The sequence below is a fragment of the Hylaeus volcanicus genome, unplaced genomic scaffold, assembly GCF_026283585.1.
Source record: "Hylaeus volcanicus isolate JK05 unplaced genomic scaffold, UHH_iyHylVolc1.0_haploid 12237, whole genome shotgun sequence".
NCBI classification, from domain to species: Eukaryota; Metazoa; Arthropoda; class Insecta; order Hymenoptera; family Colletidae; genus Hylaeus; species Hylaeus volcanicus.
In genome coordinates, this window is record NW_026533172.1 from 1823650 (window position 1) to 1840690 (window position 17041).

General features: G+C 34.6%; 6 protein-coding genes across 19 annotated transcripts; 3 read left to right on the forward strand and 3 right to left on the reverse strand.

Annotated features, from left to right (window-relative positions):
* Positions 1 to 44: 44 nt before the first annotated feature.
* Positions 45 to 1299, reverse strand: LOC128883664 (vacuolar protein sorting-associated protein 29-like). Of its 3 annotated transcripts, none has more exons than XM_054136257.1 (4): positions 1161 to 1299; positions 957 to 1107; positions 750 to 900; positions 46 to 668 (listed from the first exon to the last, which is right to left on the reverse strand). In XM_054136257.1, exons 3-4 carry the CDS (start codon positions 886 to 888, stop codon positions 199 to 201), a joined length of 609 nt encoding a protein of 202 aa, XP_053992232.1. In that variant the 5' UTR covers positions 889 to 900; positions 957 to 1107; positions 1161 to 1299; the 3' UTR covers positions 46 to 198. The 3 variants fall into 3 exon arrangements, with proteins under 3 accessions (XP_053992234.1, XP_053992232.1, XP_053992233.1); XM_054136258.1 differs by having other exon boundaries at positions 957 to 1087; positions 1161 to 1276; XM_054136259.1 differs by having other exon boundaries at positions 45 to 668; positions 750 to 1107; positions 1161 to 1296.
* A 393-nt stretch (positions 1300 to 1692) lies between these two features.
* LOC128884482 (ribose-5-phosphate isomerase A-like) lies at positions 1693 to 2427 on the forward strand. The gene has a single exon (XM_054137914.1). The coding sequence runs from the start codon at positions 1693 to 1695 to the stop codon at positions 2425 to 2427; it is 735 nt and encodes a 244-aa protein (XP_053993889.1).
* A 234-nt stretch (positions 2428 to 2661) lies between these two features.
* LOC128883657 (uncharacterized) lies at positions 2662 to 4602 on the forward strand. Of its 5 annotated transcripts, XM_054136249.1 has the most exons (11): positions 2841 to 2965; positions 3056 to 3213; positions 3308 to 3408; positions 3458 to 3509; positions 3569 to 3671; positions 3723 to 3772; positions 3829 to 4001; positions 4059 to 4113; positions 4165 to 4269; positions 4323 to 4400; positions 4461 to 4602. In XM_054136249.1, exons 1-11 carry the CDS (start codon positions 2843 to 2845, stop codon positions 4537 to 4539), a joined length of 1077 nt encoding a protein of 358 aa, XP_053992224.1. In that variant the 5' UTR covers positions 2841 to 2842; the 3' UTR covers positions 4540 to 4602. The 5 variants fall into 5 exon arrangements, with proteins under 5 accessions (XP_053992220.1, XP_053992224.1, XP_053992222.1 ...); XM_054136247.1 differs by having other exon boundaries at positions 3569 to 3772; XM_054136245.1 differs by adding an exon at positions 2662 to 2788 and having other exon boundaries at positions 2843 to 2965; positions 3308 to 3772.
* Positions 4603 to 4760: 158 nt separating this feature from the next.
* LOC128883655 (uncharacterized) lies at positions 4761 to 12986 on the reverse strand. Of its 5 annotated transcripts, none has more exons than XM_054136236.1 (21): positions 12870 to 12986; positions 12291 to 12784; positions 12125 to 12219; positions 11936 to 12058; positions 11725 to 11869; positions 11295 to 11648; positions 10957 to 11229; positions 10710 to 10907; positions 10465 to 10656; positions 10208 to 10415; positions 9930 to 10145; positions 9617 to 9851; positions 9250 to 9536; positions 8905 to 9186; positions 8609 to 8837; positions 8207 to 8562; positions 7969 to 8136; positions 7775 to 7915; positions 7558 to 7719; positions 6095 to 7505; positions 4761 to 6020 (listed from the first exon to the last, which is right to left on the reverse strand). In XM_054136236.1, exons 2-21 carry the CDS (start codon positions 12352 to 12354, stop codon positions 4761 to 4763), a joined length of 6399 nt encoding a protein of 2132 aa, XP_053992211.1. In that variant the 5' UTR covers positions 12355 to 12784; positions 12870 to 12986. The 5 variants fall into 5 exon arrangements, with proteins under 5 accessions (XP_053992211.1, XP_053992214.1, XP_053992212.1 ...); XM_054136239.1 differs by having other exon boundaries at positions 10957 to 11151; positions 11197 to 11229; positions 12291 to 12954; XM_054136237.1 differs by having other exon boundaries at positions 12824 to 12938.
* Positions 12987 to 13135: 149 nt separating this feature from the next.
* Positions 13136 to 15397, reverse strand: LOC128883656 (uncharacterized). 4 transcript variants are annotated; one of them, XM_054136243.1, is made up of 12 exons: positions 15269 to 15397; positions 15052 to 15142; positions 14925 to 14992; positions 14596 to 14852; positions 14433 to 14540; positions 14291 to 14364; positions 14194 to 14232; positions 14090 to 14143; positions 13897 to 14014; positions 13735 to 13840; positions 13511 to 13675; positions 13139 to 13465 (listed from the first exon to the last, which is right to left on the reverse strand). In XM_054136243.1, the coding sequence occupies exons 1-12, from the start codon at positions 15391 to 15393 to the stop codon at positions 13441 to 13443; spliced, it is 1230 nt and encodes a 409-aa protein (XP_053992218.1). In that variant the 5' UTR covers positions 15394 to 15397; the 3' UTR covers positions 13139 to 13440. The 4 variants fall into 4 exon arrangements, 3 of the variants coding, with proteins under 3 accessions (XP_053992216.1, XP_053992218.1, XP_053992217.1); XM_054136242.1 differs by having other exon boundaries at positions 13511 to 13542; positions 13606 to 13675; positions 14596 to 14992; XM_054136241.1 differs by having other exon boundaries at positions 13136 to 13465; positions 14596 to 14992.
* A 55-nt stretch (positions 15398 to 15452) lies between these two features.
* On the forward strand, positions 15453 to 16692 carry LOC128883662 (proteasome subunit beta type-7-like). Its single transcript, XM_054136255.1, has 2 exons — positions 15453 to 15563; positions 15643 to 16692. Exon 2 carries the CDS (start codon positions 15676 to 15678, stop codon positions 16543 to 16545), a length of 870 nt encoding a protein of 289 aa, XP_053992230.1. The 5' UTR covers positions 15453 to 15563; positions 15643 to 15675; the 3' UTR covers positions 16546 to 16692.
* The last annotated feature ends 349 nt before the right edge of the window (positions 16693 to 17041 follow it).

Sequence of the window (17041 nt, forward strand, 5' to 3'; positions counted from 1 at the left end):
GGTTATCTTTAAGCTTGCTTAGATACCCTTTCCAGCGTCTTACGAGTTTTCACTCTACTCGTAAAGGTGCAACCTTAAAGGCCATTTCGGCTAACATTATTTTTTTGTAGAAATATACCTTTTGTTGATGTGTATTGTGATGTAACTAAGTTGTAGTGTATTTGTTTTCTAGTGTGAAAAGTTTTGATATAATGGTTACTAGGAGTCAGTGGAAAATTGGCTCATTGACGGTACGACGTTATTATTAACAAGTTCGTAAGCATAAAGTCGAACGCACTTTGTGTTTTTGTCTACAGACATTAACATAAAGGTAGGTGTGGTAGGCTTAGAGTAGTAAGGTTTTCCAACACCAGTGGCTGATCCCGGGTTAATATATGTTTTGCCATAAATTCTTTCAGCGTTTTTTTGATGAGTGAAACCTGAAACGACAATGTCACAATTCTGACTACGCTGCCAGGAAATCAAAGCTTCTTGGGAAGGTGTAGGCAAAAGTTGATGCCCGTGTATGAGACCTATACGTATACCTCCAATGGTGGTAACAATGAATTCAGGAAACGTAGCTGGCTCTTTATACCCGGGAAGTTCCACATCCATGTCTCCTAAAACAATGTGAACGTTAGGAGCGATTTTGTGGATAAATGAATAAATTTCTTTCGAGCCTAAATTTCCTAAGAAATAACACATGTATTTGAAATACTTGTTAATACTACTTGTTATGAGTTCCGGTTCGAGCGAAACGGATTCGGTACCTGTACATAATACATGTGAAATTTTGTCCGTAACTAAAAGCTCTTGAAATTTTTTAGGAAGATGCGTTGCATAATTAGGAATATGAAAATCGCCAATTAATAAAACGAGTTCTTCGTCTTGATTGTCACAACTTGTCATTTAAATGTTCTCCTGAATTGAATAAAATCTCCTTCCAACGAGTTGCTTTTTATGCTTTTTCAACTCACGTGTGACAGAAAGAAACCTTGTTAAAAGGCCAGACTTGAAGTTTAATATAACTCGATCTGTCATTCCTGTTTGTTCTTATGAGGTGAAGGTAATCAATAAGCTCTCTTAATGTGTTTATTTTTTTTTGGCACTAGACAAAAGAACAACACACTGGTAACATTTTTTTTTTATATATGCTCTCTTCAAACTAGAATGATGGTTACCTCACTGCTTGACTTTTCCTTAAAAATCTTATTTATATTAACCTCAAAACATTTTTTTTTGTTCCATTCCTTGACATGAAAAGATAAGTTATGTTTCCATTTAATGTTAAAAACAGTGTACGAAATAACACAAGAAAAACGTATTAGGTAAATTCTGTTTTGATTGAATTTCTATAGTACAAACACTGTAAATAAATTGAAAAAAAAGAAAGCAAAAAGAGTTTCTATAAGAAATGGTGCGATACACTATATCATTTATTGGTAAATGTTGGGTGAGTAAAAAGGTTGTTTACTTTTTTGTACATGGTGTTCAAATAGATGAATTTAAACCGCGTTGAATATTAACAGATAATGAAGTTTTTTTCACATACAAATTAAGAAGGATTGTTCACAGAGTAGGCGCGTCAACATATTTGTTTCTGTGTAACGTACTGTTCTTTTTATTAGGAACATTTTGAGTCATTGTTAAACAAAACAACAAATGGTTGAAATAGATATCAAGTAAAGCACAACTACTTGATGATTCAACAGTATGACAATTCAAGAATGCAAAAAAGCTGCAGCTGTATATGCTGTGGATACCTATATCAAAAGTGGAATGCTTTTAGGTCTCGGAAGTGGTACAACGACATTTTACGCCATTGAATATCTTGGACAGAAATTGAAGCGAAAAGACGTCGAAAATATTCGTTGTGTTCCCACATCTACAGCAACAGAGCGTTTAATGAATCAATGGGAGATTCCTTCTATTGCATTAGATGAATTGGATACACTCGACTTGGTAATTGACGGAGCTGATCAAATTGATCAATCCTTTAATCTAATAAAAGGTCTAGGAAAAGCTTTGTTACGAGAAAAACTTGTTGCTCAATGTACCCGAAGTTATGTTATTATAGTGGATGAAACTAAAGCGAAAACGTTTGAGCGCTTTCTAGAAGGACCTTTACCGGTCGAAATCGTAAAATTTGGAGCTGAACATACGGTACGACATCTGTTATCACAGCCTTTTCTAAAGTCATTAGGTGCGAAAGGATCTTTTCGTACCAATTGTTGCGAACCAAAGGATTACGAAGAAACAGATAATGGTAATTTCATTGTCGATATAACATTTGATCAACCTTTAAGCGATTTGGTTTGTTTAAGTCAAATTTTAAATTCAACTGTTGGAATTGTTGAGCATGGATTATTTTTAAATTTAAACCCTATTCTTATAGTAGGATATGAACATGGTGATGTGAAATGTTTTTCACCTCCTTCACTATCGTAAAAGTACAAAACGAATGGAATTGCTTTTTCAATGTGCTAAAAAAATTTCGCAAGGATTTTCAACCAAAAAAGACATAAATGTAGATGACACGTCTCTCCATTTATTTTTTGTTTAAATTTTACGTATCAGTAATTAATGTCATCAACAAACAATTCTTGCTAAAAGATGTCATGAAAACATGTAGCTGAAAATAATAGTTTTTTTTGATAAAAAAAAAAAATCATTCCAAACAGACTCTGTTGCACTCAAAAACATACTCTATTAGTTATTGCTTTAAAAAAAATATAACTTGAATGGTATTAACACCTGATACATTTCCGTCAAACGTATAAAAAACATCTGGCGAAGCCTTTGTCACCAGGTGCGTATATCTGTGAATAACTCTGTGGCATTTTAATTTAGTTTCGTTCTCAAGATGGAAACCACTATAGAAGTTACAAGCTCTGAGTGTCCTCAAGATTTTATAAGTCATATTGAGTTTTTGAATGCAGATACTACTGAAGAAAAAGGAAATCTTTTGGTCTCATCCTGGGATTCTGTACGATACATTTTCTTTGTTAAAAATCAATTAAAATAATAAAAATTAAAGAACACGCCAACATTTTATTTTTTTTTTGATATTTTTCAGACTGTATCCCTTTATAATTCTTCTACGGGGCGTTTAACTACACGTTGTTCTAATTTCATTCAACGACCTATACTCTCTTGTTGTACATGTGATCCTATTGGAAGTAATATAAGCAATTCCAATGATACTTATCGATTTATTACGGGAAATCTTGATGGGTAGTAAAGAACATTAAAAAATCTCTACTAAAAAAGAATTTTAACATGAAATCTTCTCTTTTTTTTGCGGGGGTGGATACTTGTTTTTTTCTAGACAAATTTTTATTGGTGATTTCAAGCAATGTGACGATACGCCTGTTGTGTTAGGAAAGCATGAGAAAGCTGTAGCAACACTTGGCTATTTTGCAGAACAAGGTTTGAGTTTTGATAATTGTGTGTTGAGTTTCAAAAATTGTTACACTAGGTTTAGTGTTTTCGGGAAGTTGGGACAAGACCACGAAGGTCTGGGACTGGAGGTATTACTCGATGCATCTGTCGATAAAACGCCCTACCGTAACAATTCTTTATGTTTCAGAAATCAAAAATTGGTTCATACAATTCCAATGAATGGAAAAGTTTTTTCTTTAGCTATTTGTAATTCCAACGCTAAGCTTGTTCTTTGTGATTCTGAAAAAACGGTACTTTTGTTTTTTGGTGTAGCGATTTGTCATACTGTTCTTTTTTTAAAGGTAACTATTTATGATATTCGAAATCTATCCAAACCTGAATCAGTCCGAAGGTAATTCATTTTTTTGATGTTGTGTGTCTCATTTCAAAAGGATTCAATTTGAACAGTTCAGCACAACCTGTATTAAAATATCAATTACGCCATGTCGCGTGTTTTCCGGATGCCACAGGTTATGCGGTGGCATCAGTCGAGGGGCGAGTAGCGTGGGAATATTTCGATGCGACGCTTGGTCCTAATGGATCCAAAAAAAATTATGCCTTTAAATGCCACAGGGAAAAAGGTTTGTTTTAATTTTTTTTTTTGTATAAACGAAACTCGAAATATTTTATTTCTACAGAGGAAGATAACAGGGAGCTTATATTTCCTGTTAACAAATTAGCATTCAATTATAAGTAAAAAAGCTGTAGTCACTTCTCTTATTTTTTGCAAAAACAAAATTATAGGTATAATAGTTTTGCCACGGGTGGAGGGGATGCGACGACGTCTATTTGGGATGGATATAATAAAAAGCGTTTATGGAAGTCTTCCAAATTATCCACAAGTGAAAAGTAATGTACTTTATAATTAAATTTTTTTTTTTTTGAATGAGGTCGTTTCAAAGTGTTTCTGGATTGTGTTTTGATCGTCACGGCCTCCTCTTGGCTATAGGGCTATCGAATGGCAGAATCACACCAACCATGTATTTCATAAGTCTTTTATTTTGAGTCGTTATATCCATCTTCAAACCTTTTTTGTTCAGTCCCCGTTCACCGAGTCGAGTTATTATTCGTCATATGAAACCTGAGGATGTGAGCCCACGAGTTATGAAAAAAGAATAAACTATGCGTAAATTTTTGACGGGGGTTTATATATAAAGAAATATTATGGGTATTAAAAAAAAAAACGTGTTACACAAATTTAATAATAATTTAACAAGTACTACATCATAACATGAAGAATGAACTAATTTTATATTCCTCTTGTACTGTATAAAAAAAAACATGTCGACTGATGCACAAAACTAACTACGTGTGTGTGTTGAAACATATGAATATCAGGGTTAAGACATGGAATCTGTTTCATTACTGGTGTCACAGGCTGGAGGCTTTTGTGACATTGATTCGACTAGGGTGGTTGGCACCGAAGACGAGAACTGAAGAGCTGATGAAGGAAAATTAGGGTCCATAGGAGAAAGAATTGGTTGTGGCATAGGTGTCCAAAAAGGAGATGTATTAGGCATACAGGGATGATTTAGAAGAGGGTGAGGATGCATAGATAAAACATCGGATGAATGTTGTTGAGCATTAAATAGAAAGGCTGCTGCTACCATCATATCGTTAGGTGAGGTCGGATGCGTTGCGTAACATGGTCCTGATGCCATAGGAATATTTAATGAATGACTCAAATGTCGTACATTGCTGGATGCATTCTGAGCGTTAAAAGCATTGAACAAATCCCGTAATGTATGTTGAGAGGGTGCTCTATGTGGTAAGCCTGTATGTTTTGGATACGCTATAGTATCCGAGCGACATGAGACTTTAGCAGTGTGCTGTTGTCCCATATAGGGTACTGGTGTAGGCCCACGCACCCCTACACGCGACGTTCCGCACGTTTGGGACACGTGGTTTTTTTTCGAGTGATTCGTTCCGTTTACTCCTAACGTTTTCACAGGTTCTTTTATGTCATGCGTTCGATTTGGGACAATTATATTTTTATAACCAGGAGCCATCTGATATGTTTCCTTGATATTGGGCTTTAAACTACATGAAGCGCTTGCTTTCATTTGTTCTTCTACTGTATTTTGTTTTTTTTCAAAAATTTTTGTTAAACAACTTGATGGTATAATAGCGCACGGTTTTTTTTCTTCTTCTTGCGTCTTTTGTTTTTTGGGTTTTTCACAACATACAGAAGTGTCATGACGTTTTTTTATAACATTTTTTTTTACAGCCCCTTTTTGTTCCTCCTCCATTTTAGGAGTTTTAACTTCTTGGCGTACTTTGACATGTTTACGACGAGCTGCTCGATCGGTATCTTTCGTGGAGTCTTTAGAGCACACTTTTGGTGAACAAGCTGGTTCTTGTACAACAATACACTTTTCAAGTCCAGCTAAAGTCAAGCATTCTCCAAGTTTTTTATGCAATTCACATTCAAGTTGACGTCGCGTTCCATCAAAAATTTTGTCTGCTATACTATACAAATCGTACGTTTCCGTAAAGAAGGATTCGAAATTGGACGGAATGCAAAGGCGATCCTTTTCTTCAGATGATTTTTTTTGAACCGACACAACGAAATCATGATATTGTTTTCGTCGTTCTTCATACTACACAAAAGAACACAATACAAGCACGAACAAATCAAATTTACTAATGTTTTCAAAGTATTAATAGAGTATACCTCTTGTTTTTCTGTGTCACTTAATAAAGAACAGTGTTTTCTTGAATGCAATTTCGTAATGGATTGACATAATGAGCAGACAGTGCGACATTTTAGTTTTGGACACGGTTCGAATTTTTGTTTAGTTTCCCAAGTTTCCGATTTCATTTTCATTGGTTCCAATAGAGTTTCACTAGTGCCTAGCTTGGTTTCCATCAATTTTAATGCCGTGTCTAATGTCTCCGTCTTTTTTCGCATCAATTCCGGTAGCGTCTCATCCTCATCCGACTTTGTTCGTACGCATTCCGATGGTGTTTCATCCACGTCCGACATTGTCTGTATAACTACCGATGTCGTCTCCATCGGCTCTGATAGTGTCTCCTCCATGTCCACTGTTGTTTCTATTTGTTCCGCCAATGTCCCATTCGTGTCCATTGTTGTTTCTATTTGTTCCGCCAATGTCCCATTCGTGTCCACTGTTGTTTCTATTTGTTCCGCCAATGTCCCATTCGTGCCCGCGGTCGTTTCCGCTCGTTCCGTCAATGTCCCATTCGTGTCCACGGTTGTTTTTGTTCGTTCCGCCAATGTCCCATGCGTGTCCGCGGTTGTTTCCGTTCGTTCCTCTGATGTCCCAGGCGTGTCCGCGGTTGTTTCCGTTCGTTCCTCCAATGTCCCATGCGTGTCCGCGGTTGTTTCCGTTCGTTCCTCCAATGTCCCATGCGTGTCGACTGTTGTTTCTGTTTGTTCCGCCAATGTTTCATTTTCTGTGAGCAACGGCGTTTCCACGCATTGCAACGTTACTTCACGAGAGTGAGATTTGGTTTCGTTGAGTTCCTCTGTACCAGAATTGTTAACGTGTTCAGCTTTACTTGCAGATTCAATACATTCTGTTGTATTTTCAGTGAGTTCAACTTTAACCATTGGATTGAAAACAACACTTGAACGGCATACTTCTAAAGGGAAAGGACATTGTGAAGCATCATGTAAAGGTAAATGGCAATTATCACATAATCGAAGGATTTCTCCTGGTAGCTTAAATCGATCAGGAAGAATAAACCGTCTTTTTTGAAAGCATTTCAATCGATTGGATGTGCACGGTCTTAATTTCATAGAATGATCTCTTTTTTCTTCCAATTTTTCTTCTCCAGCTACCTCTTGTGTTCTTTCTGAAGTATGTTGATGCATTTCTAAAAAACGGCTTTTACGTAAACAAAGAATTTCGATGTAGCGAGGTGGATATAATTGATCCACTGCTGCTCTCAAATCATTTTGTAACTGTTTGTCATAAGCATCGAGTTTTTTTTTCTGTTCAAAAAATTGCTTTTTTGCAGTCGCTTGTTTCAATCGCTCTTCTTTCGCCAATGACTTTCCCTGCTTCACATGTTCTTTTTTCGCGTCCAATCGAGCAGAATCATCTTGACTCTTACGTGTTCTACAATGAAAAGAATGGAAACTATATCTTTTTTTTTAAATTTAAAGATGACCTCATTTCATCTTCTAATTGTTGTTTAGATAAATGGCGTCTTCTTTCTTGTTCTTTTAAAGCTTTACATTTTGAGCAAAGAAACGTGACAAATTTTTGAGGTGTAACATTCCAACCCCTTTTTTGTAAATTTTCAAAAAATGCCGGACCTGGTTCATATCTCCTACAGAAATACTCATAATAAATTGACATTTTATGTTAAAAAAATTCTTATTTACCTATACTCTGGCGGAAAACAATCAAAACAAAATGCAGTAGGACATTCAACACAATGAATTAGAAGACCACCACAACTTCCAGCTCGACGATAACATAAACAACATTCATGCCATGGACACATCCATGATTTGGGTGGCATACTGAGATAAAGACAAAAATTAGCAAACAGTTTTTAAAAAAGCAACCAACGAACTCATTTAATTGTAAACACGTTTTTAAATGGTACACCTTAGGACAACGCATACAACCAACTAATGGTGTAGCTTTGTTTTTTTCCGAAGGTTTCGAACCAACTGGTAATCCACCGTGACCACATTGAAAGCATCGCCTTTCGCGTATCATTTTACGATCAACATGCACTCTACAAAAACAAAGCAAAGTGCATTGAAAAAGTGTTTACTTTTTTTTAAATCAAATGGATGGTTTCTTACTTGACTAAACGTATCATTGGATTATAGGTTAAAGGTGGTTGACGACGTAACCGTTGAGGTCGATGGTATAAAGAAAAGTCATTCGTTTCCTGTTGTTCACCTAATTCCTTGTTGAGAGGTTCTGGATCACCCGGAGTACTACTTTCCTTTGCACTTTTAGAGCATAAATCCTTCCCAGATTCATCTATTTCTTCATTCCATAAACCCTCATGAAAAGACACGCTTTCCGTTTCACATGTTTCTTCCAAATCAGCATGTTTTAATTTTTCATCTTCTAATCCTTTTAAATCTCGACGTTTTCTTTTCAAAATATCTTCCAAAGAGGACCGTTCAATCTCATGGTCGAAAGTAGCTTCCTACAAAGTTTCCTTTTTTTATGTCCTACTTTTCTTTTGATCTTACCAGTAAAGCTGTTCTTCCATATTGTAAAAGTCGCCGAACTTCTTCTGAAGACAATTTATCATGCGTTGCCGTATCATCCTGACATTCTAACGCTTCAACATTGGCTTGAATCAACATTTTGTTCAGTAGTAATTTTTGCTGCCGTCGTAACGCCATTCGCTCTTCTATCGTCCATTCTGTCATTAATCTCCAAACATGCACATGTCTCGTTTGACCTATACGATGAGCTCTAAAAACATTTTTTTTAATAAGAAAAACTTTAACACTTTTAGGGCCATTGTTTTGACAAACTATACCGATCAACAGCTTGCAAGTCGACAAAAGGATTCCAATCTTCGTCAAACATGACGACATGGTTTGCTGTGACTAAATTGATACCTAAACCACCTGCTCGTGTGCTAATCAAATAAACGAAATGATTGGAATCAGGACTATTGAATTCTCTAGTATCTAATTCGCGAATCATCTTATTGGTTGAACCATCAAGGCGCATGAAACGCCAACCACGCCAAGTACAATACGCTGATAATTCATCTAAAACTAATTGAAATTGTGTAAACACTAAAACTTTATGAGGTCTAAGAAACACGCGCACACACACCAGAAGGTTTTTTTCTTTATTTTGCCCATTTTTAACACACCTGGGTTCTTCACTTGATTTGTCTCGATTCTCGGTATCATACATATACTTTACCATAAAATGATCCTTTTTAGGCTCCGATGTTGTGATACCATATTGATATGCATGGAGATCACGCAAACCACCACCATCACACGTTTCAGGTACAGTTAAAATATCGATTTCTTTTTGCACACTTTCAGCAGTAACATTTGGAATCACGCGACCATTCATTAAACTTGTCAATACTGTATGGCGTCGACTTATTTCTAAATGTCTTCTGTTTTCTTGTGCTTTCAAGAACTCTTCCTAAAAAGAAAAAATACTCATGACAAAGGTGTTTTGGCAACCCCTGCTTTAAACAAGTCCTGTTATGTAAATCAACGTACGCGATAATTATGACAGAATTCCATATTTTCCGAATGTAATTGTGTTAAGAATTTATCTAAAAACACCAGTTTTGAACTACATTGGATATGCTGTAAACCGCAGCTTTCTTGTTTCAATTGTTTAGCGTCTTCTTTAATTAAATTGACTTCTTCGTCGGACCAACCAGTATCGCGAAATGTTTGTATAAAATTTTCAAGTTGTGTGTCACGCGATACCAAACCTCGAGGATGACAACTGATGAAGCGACACCCGCCGTTAAACAAAAAGAAATACATGCATGAGTTCTCTCTACAAATTCTAGTGGGAAATTACCAACAAATACGGATTTTAACGACGGCTCCTAATAGTTTGCGTAGTGATGTTGTATCTTCCGTAGCTGAAGCTGTCAATTCTAATAAACGTTGATACCATAAACCAGCAGAAGGGCTTAAAGGAAGCCAAATATCATATTCTATTTTATCTGGTAATTTGACAACCAAATCTTTTGTTCGGCGTAGCATTAGTTTAGAAAGTAGTAAGGTTAAAGCGCTAAAAAGAGAAAACAAAAAAAAAAAAGCTCGAAAAAACATAAAGTGGTAACAAAAACTCACTTGACTTTTTCTTTATCTAAAACGCATGGGTCCATCATTGTTGTTGGATTTGCCATAACAGAACACGGAGTTGAACCAGTTGACAAATTTGTTTTTTTTTTTGATGCTGTAAATAATGTATCGACAAGTTTATTTTGTTTAATGACTTCAGGAAATAAAAAATTTAGTAATGTGAAAAGTTCTTTGATATTATTTTGTAATGGGGTACCTGTTATTTGACGATTATCATAAAGGTTGATTATCATGTCAAAACATACCAGTCAAAAGAACTCTCATATTACATTTAACTCGATCAAGTGAGTGCCTCATACGAGCATTATCATTTTTTATACGATGTGCTTCATCCAGTATAACACATTGCCACTGAAATCGATCTGTGAAAAACCATTCTTCCGTGACGACTGTTTCATAGGTTGTTACAAATAAATCGTAAATTCCAATGGAAGCAACTAGAAATAAAAAAACTATAATAAAAAAATATAAAATCAAAAAACAATTTTACGTTCATCCATCATGGAGTGTTCTCTTTCTAATCGAGAACCACACACTTTAGTGACAGTAAGTGATGGTGTAAATAAATGGACTTCTCGAATCCAGTTGCCAACAGTGGAAAGTGGAACAACAATTAAGTGGGGACCTGAAATACTAGACGCTTTTAAAGCGCTGAGAAAAGCCAGGCTTTGGATTGTTTTACCCAAACCTAACAAAAAATCCTTTTACATTACATATATCTAAAAATAATTCCCTACCCATTTCATCAGCTAAAATGGCTCCAGCTTTTTGGTAAAAAGCTTCAAGTAACCAATTAACTCCCCAAATTTGATAAGGTTTTAACTCCACACCTTGACGTAGTAATTCATACCCAGACACTTTGGCTTTCTCTTCAACTAGCTTCCATAAAGCTTCATCACGATACAAAACAGATTGCTTTATAGCCGAATCTTCTACATTCAAATTATCTAAAGAAGATTCTACGGGAGACCCCGTACCATTTTTAGGTAAAATGATACTCAGATCATCGACTTATAAACCATATGCATTCGACATTAAAACAATAATAACTATGCTTTTAAAAAAACAATTTTACCTTTCAATTGATTCGATTTTGAAAAGTTGGGTGCTTCCTTTTTCAATTTCTGATAAATATCTGGTGGAACAAACGGTTTTAAAGCACTCCAACAAGAGCATAAGAATTGACTTCGATTCACTCGACAACGACGACTTTCTCGAGCGATACATTTTTGCCATTGTTCCGCTTTATTTTGTCGTTCTTTTTTTGTTAATCTTTTATGGCACATGTTTTTTAGTGGATCTTTTCCATAACATATAGGACAGCCCCATTTTCCATCTTTATCAAAAATGATTGGATCCAAAAAGTCAGAATCAATACATTTTGGGTGATAACTTTGATCACATAGATCACAACATAACAATTTTCCACCTAAATGTTAAGAAACACAATTATTACAATATTGTTTTAATATATGACCAGAAAAAAACCCCAACTCTTTTATTACCTTTTTGACATACATAACAAATATCAACATTACCCAGCTTGGGTTTTCCTCCAATAGCATTCACAAAAGTTGTTCGAATGGTCTCTTGGGTTTTTTCACAGGAACTCTGAGTATCCCTTTCAGAGTTACCTAGAGATTCTTGTTTCTAAGGAAAAAAAAAGTTGTTTTTTTTTCAATACGCCAAAAATACAAATTCGTAAGTTCAAATTACCAAACAGTCAGCATGTGCATGTTTTGGAGAGCCATCGTAAACGACGGACACTAAATCATCTGTTCCACAAGATTTACAAACATAACAAATTGATTCCGTATCCTCCTCTTGACAGCTTTCGCACTAAGAATGGATAGTAAATCGAAATTAAACACAGAAAAAATTATATGAAATCATTTTTTTTATTACCAAGAAATCATCTAAACAACCATCGAGAGGTTTGTCATACCCCGTATGTTGCAAACAATAAAAGTGAAAACTTTTTTTACAATGTTGTGCTGAACCTAAAGAACAAATTTAATAAAATAGAATAATTTGTTCAATTTTCTGCAAGTAACAAACATTTAGTGCTTACAGGCAACATCCGGTTTTTCATCCCGACATATGTAACACCACGGTCTTGAACTACGAAAAACCATTGATTTTGAAATTTTTTTGTACCAGTGAAGCGTTACAAAAAAATAATCAAAATGACTAAAAACAAACAAAAACTAGTTGTGTTTCACTACTAATAACAGATCATTTTGTTTATTAGGAACAAAACAGAGAAAAAGAAAAAATTAAAAATATTATATAAGGAAATAGAACTTTTTTTTTTGTCTCGGAAACCAAAGAAATTTGTTTTACTCCAACGAAAATGTTTTATTCAGCCAGATAGATGCATTTAATTCTTCTTAGCATTTAGAGTGTTAATATAAAAGAGTCATGCTGAGTCTTCTGTAGCGTACACACAAAAAATAATGGCCAATGATTAGATGCAACGGGAAATTTCCTCATATGGTGATTCTTAATTTGTCAATTTGTATTTGAGCTTCAACATTTTTTATTTTCGTTGAAACCACAGCTTTTCTGAAAAAACGAATGAATCAAGTTTCATAAAAGCACTACCTTGCATAACTGCTTGATGTTATGGCGCACCCTCACAGGAACATACATTTTTAAAAAAGGTCCCTTATCCAGTTATTCTTCAAATGATATGTTGAAAGGTGCTGAGAAAAACTTGTAAAAAAAAAATTTTTTTTTTACATAAAGTTATACGTCTTTGATTTTTATTGTTTTTCTAATAAAAATCAAAAGTACCGGGTGGTATTTCCAAATTTTATATAGTTTTTTATCTTTGTAAGAATGAAACGTATTGTTTCTGTTTGAAATTCTATTTAATATGTAAAGTCGAAAATATGTTTTTCCTACATTTTCCATTATTATTTTAAATAATTTCAAAATAATTTGTCATGAGAATTTACAAAGTTTTTTTTATTTTTTAAACCGTCTTGTCAACATAAGTTGATGTAGCATAAGCCAAAACAGTGTGCTTGTATAAAATATTAAAAAAAAAGGGTGTCAAATATTAAATCAATTCATTTACTCTTCTGCAGCTACCGGCCTCCCGTTGTATGTGAAACGCAAAATGCAAACAAAGAAGGGAAGAAAAACCCAATGTTCTGTAGGTGCTGGCCTCTCGTTTTGTATGAAACGTAAAATTCATAGAAAAGAGGAGAAAAAAGTTACTGTTCGACAGCTATCGCCCTCCTGAAATGTGTAAAAAATAATAAAAGTTGTATTCTTTATAATTACCAAGCAGTTTTCCAAAAAGAAATACGGGAATCCTGGCAAAATTTATACAAATCACAAATTATTTCAAAGTGTACCAAACCACAAATGCTGCGTACATGACTTGCAATAGCAAGAACTCCATTTTCTTTCTCCAGATTTATACAAGAAATTGGTTGACTATGGTATCTGCTTATCAAAAAGTTTTTTTTTCAGTAGGTGTCTCCTACTCGTGCTTATGAACCTACGGTGTAGTACTCAAAATGTCTCGTGTAGCTACATCAAAACACCTCCATTGACCATCCCAACCACCAGCTAAACCAATTGTAGTATCTGGCGTAAAAACTATATCACCTAAAAACAAATATCTTTTTGTATTTTAAAGACTTTTCTCTTTACCGTTTTCTTACTGATACCAAATTTGCATTGACTTTGCATGCTCTCTTTAAGCTCTTTTTTATACTCTAAATGGTCATTAATCAATGAAGAAACAGGCTCATAAACGTTAATTTTTTCCTTTGCACATAACTTTACAAGAATACAGAAACAAAAGGAAGTGTGTGTGTGTATGTGTAATATAGCAAAGAAAATGAGTTTCCCCACCTGTCCTGTTGATTCGATTTCAGTTGTTATAATATTTCCTTCTGCTGTTCCAATCTAGAATTTTGAATTTGTAGAAAACACGTTTTGTAGAATGCAAATGTTACCCAACATTGATTTCGAGTTACGGAACTCGAAATTGTTGTCTAAAGGAAACATTTTTTTCATTCGCTTTTGTGTCAAGCATTAAAAACAAAGCATTACTTGAACATCTTGAGGAAAGCATACCGGAGATGTCACTGGACCTTTAGGTTGTCTTAAATCAAAAAGTGCTTGTACTTTTTTTAAGGTTATGCCAAGGTACAATGAAACAAAAAAACGAAACATAAAAGGTTGTGTAACATACAAGCGAAACCTTCATAGACGAGTAAAACATACGAAGGTCCCAGCATAGAAACACAATGAATTCCCGCTACCCAACCGGAAGATTTTACTGAAGAGGTTTGGGTGAAACCTATTGTGTATGAAAAAAAATTAAACTGTAACATTATTTAAAGAAAAGAAGTGACCAGGTATTTTCTCAGGTACTAAAGCAGGTAATTTGATTAAAGGATGACATGAACGTGTACGCTTTAAGTCGTAAAGGTACGCAGAGTCGTGAGTTGCAGATGTTGTTAAGTATAAACATGACGTTTCTGTCGCAGAACCATGTAAGTCATGTTCCAAATAACAAAAGCGTGTAAAGTGTGATGTATTTAAATGAATACAAGAAGACTTTATTGATTTAGTCAAATTCCATAATTCAATTTGACCATGAAATCTTTGCCTAAAACATGACATTGGAATTTTTTTTAATATAGATGTGCTGCAAACATATGAAACATTTAAAAAAACGCACACAATAATTTCTTCTAAGCACTGCGGTTTATATGCATGAGTAGAACAAACGGAAACAACGGAATTTTTCTACAAATCATGAAATTAATCCTAACAGTTATGTGAAAGAAGAAAAATAATTAACATACAGAACCTTTCAGCAATTGATTTTGATTTTTTATTTGTAAAACTATATCTCTGTCGATAATATCCCATGCAACAATATTTCCTTGAATATCTCTAGACCAAAACCAATTTTACAAAAAATTTGCAAATTGATTCTTTACAGAATTATAGTATGAGAGAAAAGAAGAAAGTAACATCTATATGCTTTGTGATACTTTCTTTCATTCAAAACGTATTTACCCAGACAAATAATAGTTAGGAGAAGCAAAAAACCCACACGACACACCACACGTGTGTCTCCTTGAAATGAAATCAGGATAAGAAGAATGAAAATGTTTTTTGTCTGTAAAAATACTTTTAAGCATTTTTCTGGTTTCAAAAATGTCGGGAAATGACTAGTCACATAAACATTTTACATTTTGCAAGCAGAACGGATCTTGTAAAGACAACTGTTTAAAGAAACTTGAACGTACTACTTTTTTTTGCCTTTTCATTCCATTTCAAGTAAACAATTTTTTCAAACCTATTATTCAACGTAGGTGATGTTTATAGTTTTTTATTAGGAATCAAAAGAAATGAAAATGTTTTGTTCTTATCCTTTTTTTTTTTATTAGAACTTTATTGAGTAAAAGTCTTCTTTGGTTATCATGGATTTATCGTATATCTCAATCTTGAAAGAGGAAACAGGGGGTTTCGATTTTAGTAATTTGAAAAGAAATCATATGTTATTTCAAAATAAGACATTAGGAGACAAACAAAATTATCCTTTAGTTTTGAAAACAGGAACAACTATTTGTGGGCTTATTACAAAAGACGCTGTTGTTTTGGGCGCAGATACAAGGGCTACTGAAGGTCCCATCGTTGCGGATAAAAAATGTCAAAAACTTCATCGCTTAGCTGATAATATATGGACAGCAGGTGCCGGAACTGCTGCAGATTTGGATCATGTCACGTTTAATATTGAATCTCAAATTGAATTAATGCGATTGTCAATGGGGAAAACTCCACGTGTTGCTTCAGCGGTGTCTCGTTTCTCTCAATTACTATTCAAATATCAAGGCCATATTTGCTGTGCCCTTGTATTAGGTGGTGTTGATTGTAAGGGACCACAGCTTTACAAAATTCATCCTCATGGATCGACAGATCGTTTACCTTTTTGTGCAATGGGCTCTGGCTCACTCAACGCATTGACAGTATTAGAATCAATGTATCGGGATAATATGACTGTTGAAGACGGTCAACGTTTAGTAGCACAAGCCATACGCTCGGGTATTTATAATGATCTGGGGTCTGGTGGTAACGTTGATATTGTGACCCTTACAGCAAATCAACCAGCCCAGTATATACGTGGTTTTGATGCTTGTCATGATACCAAACCCCAGCTTTTTCGACATCCAACAACTCCATTATTTCAAAAAGGAACCACTCCTATTTTAAACTCTGAAATTCAAGAATTGTTTAAATCATCTATTATTGTTGAAGATGTTGATATGACTTCTGTTGAAATTATGTCCTAGTTCTTTTGATAACACGACAAGAAAACCAATTTTCTTCACACATAACTTTCTTTTCTTCTCATGATATTGTTATTTTAGAATAATAGTTAATATTAGAAATAAAACCTGCGTACCAATTGAACACAAGTTTTGAAACTATGCTACAAAGAACAAGTTTTCGAAAAACAATTGCTCTTTTTGTTTCCCTTCTGATGACATGCTTCTTGTCACGCTTAGTTCGCTGTGTCGAGCGATGTACGTCGAGCGATCGACACAACAGACGTGTCACGTGAATGATTTCAAGTCCTAGCTTTTTTTATACTTTATAATAAAAGCTTTCAGACATCACTCAAAAGTTTTGGTTTTTCATTTAACTAGTATGGTTAAAAAGAAATATAACTTTTGACGCTTTGTTGATGCTTTGACATTTTAAAAGAAAATTACATACCACATTCCAGGTACACGTAAATTCCAATAGGAACTAAAAATTTTTCTTGTTGACGTGTTACAATAAATG

Coding starts and splice junctions, on each gene's coding strand:
- LOC128883657 (XM_054136245.1), top strand. CDS start 2,843: ATGGAAACCACTATAGAAGTTACAAGCTCTGAGTGTCCTCAAGATTTT. Junction 3,773..3,828: donor AAACCTGAATCAGTCCGAAG/GTAATTCATTTT, acceptor CAATTTGAACAG/TTCAGCACAACCTGTATTAA. Junction 4,114..4,164: donor AAATTAGCATTCAATTATAA/GTAAAAAAGCTG, acceptor ACAAAATTATAG/GTATAATAGTTTTGCCACGG.
- LOC128883655 (XM_054136236.1), bottom strand. CDS start 12,354: ATGGTTTTTCGTAGTTCAAGACCGTGGTGTTACATATGTCGGGATGAA. Junction 10,146..10,207: donor TTAGATAAAGAAAAAGTCAA/GTGAGTTTTTGT, acceptor TTCTCTTTTTAG/CGCTTTAACCTTACTACTTT. Junction 8,838..8,904: donor GACTTGCAAGCTGTTGATCG/GTATAGTTTGTC, acceptor AAATGTTTTTAG/AGCTCATCGTATAGGTCAAA.
- LOC128883664 (XM_054136259.1), bottom strand. CDS start 888: ATGACAAGTTGTGACAATCAAGACGAAGAACTCGTTTTATTAATTGGC. Junction 669..749: donor TTCACATGTATTATGTACAG/GTACCGAATCCG, acceptor GTTATTTCTTAG/GAAATTTAGGCTCGAAAGAA.
- LOC128884482 (XM_054137914.1), top strand. CDS start 1,693: ATGACAATTCAAGAATGCAAAAAAGCTGCAGCTGTATATGCTGTGGAT.
- LOC128883656 (XM_054136241.1), bottom strand. CDS start 15,393: ATGCTTAAAAGTATTTTTACAGACAAAAAACATTTTCATTCTTCTTAT. Junction 14,993..15,051: donor ATCAATTGCTGAAAGGTTCT/GTATGTTAATTA, acceptor CATGATTTGTAG/AAAAATTCCGTTGTTTCCGT. Junction 14,365..14,432: donor CGTCTATGAAGGTTTCGCTT/GTATGTTACACA, acceptor CCTTAAAAAAAG/TACAAGCACTTTTTGATTTA.
- LOC128883662 (XM_054136255.1), top strand. CDS start 15,676: ATGGATTTATCGTATATCTCAATCTTGAAAGAGGAAACAGGGGGTTTC.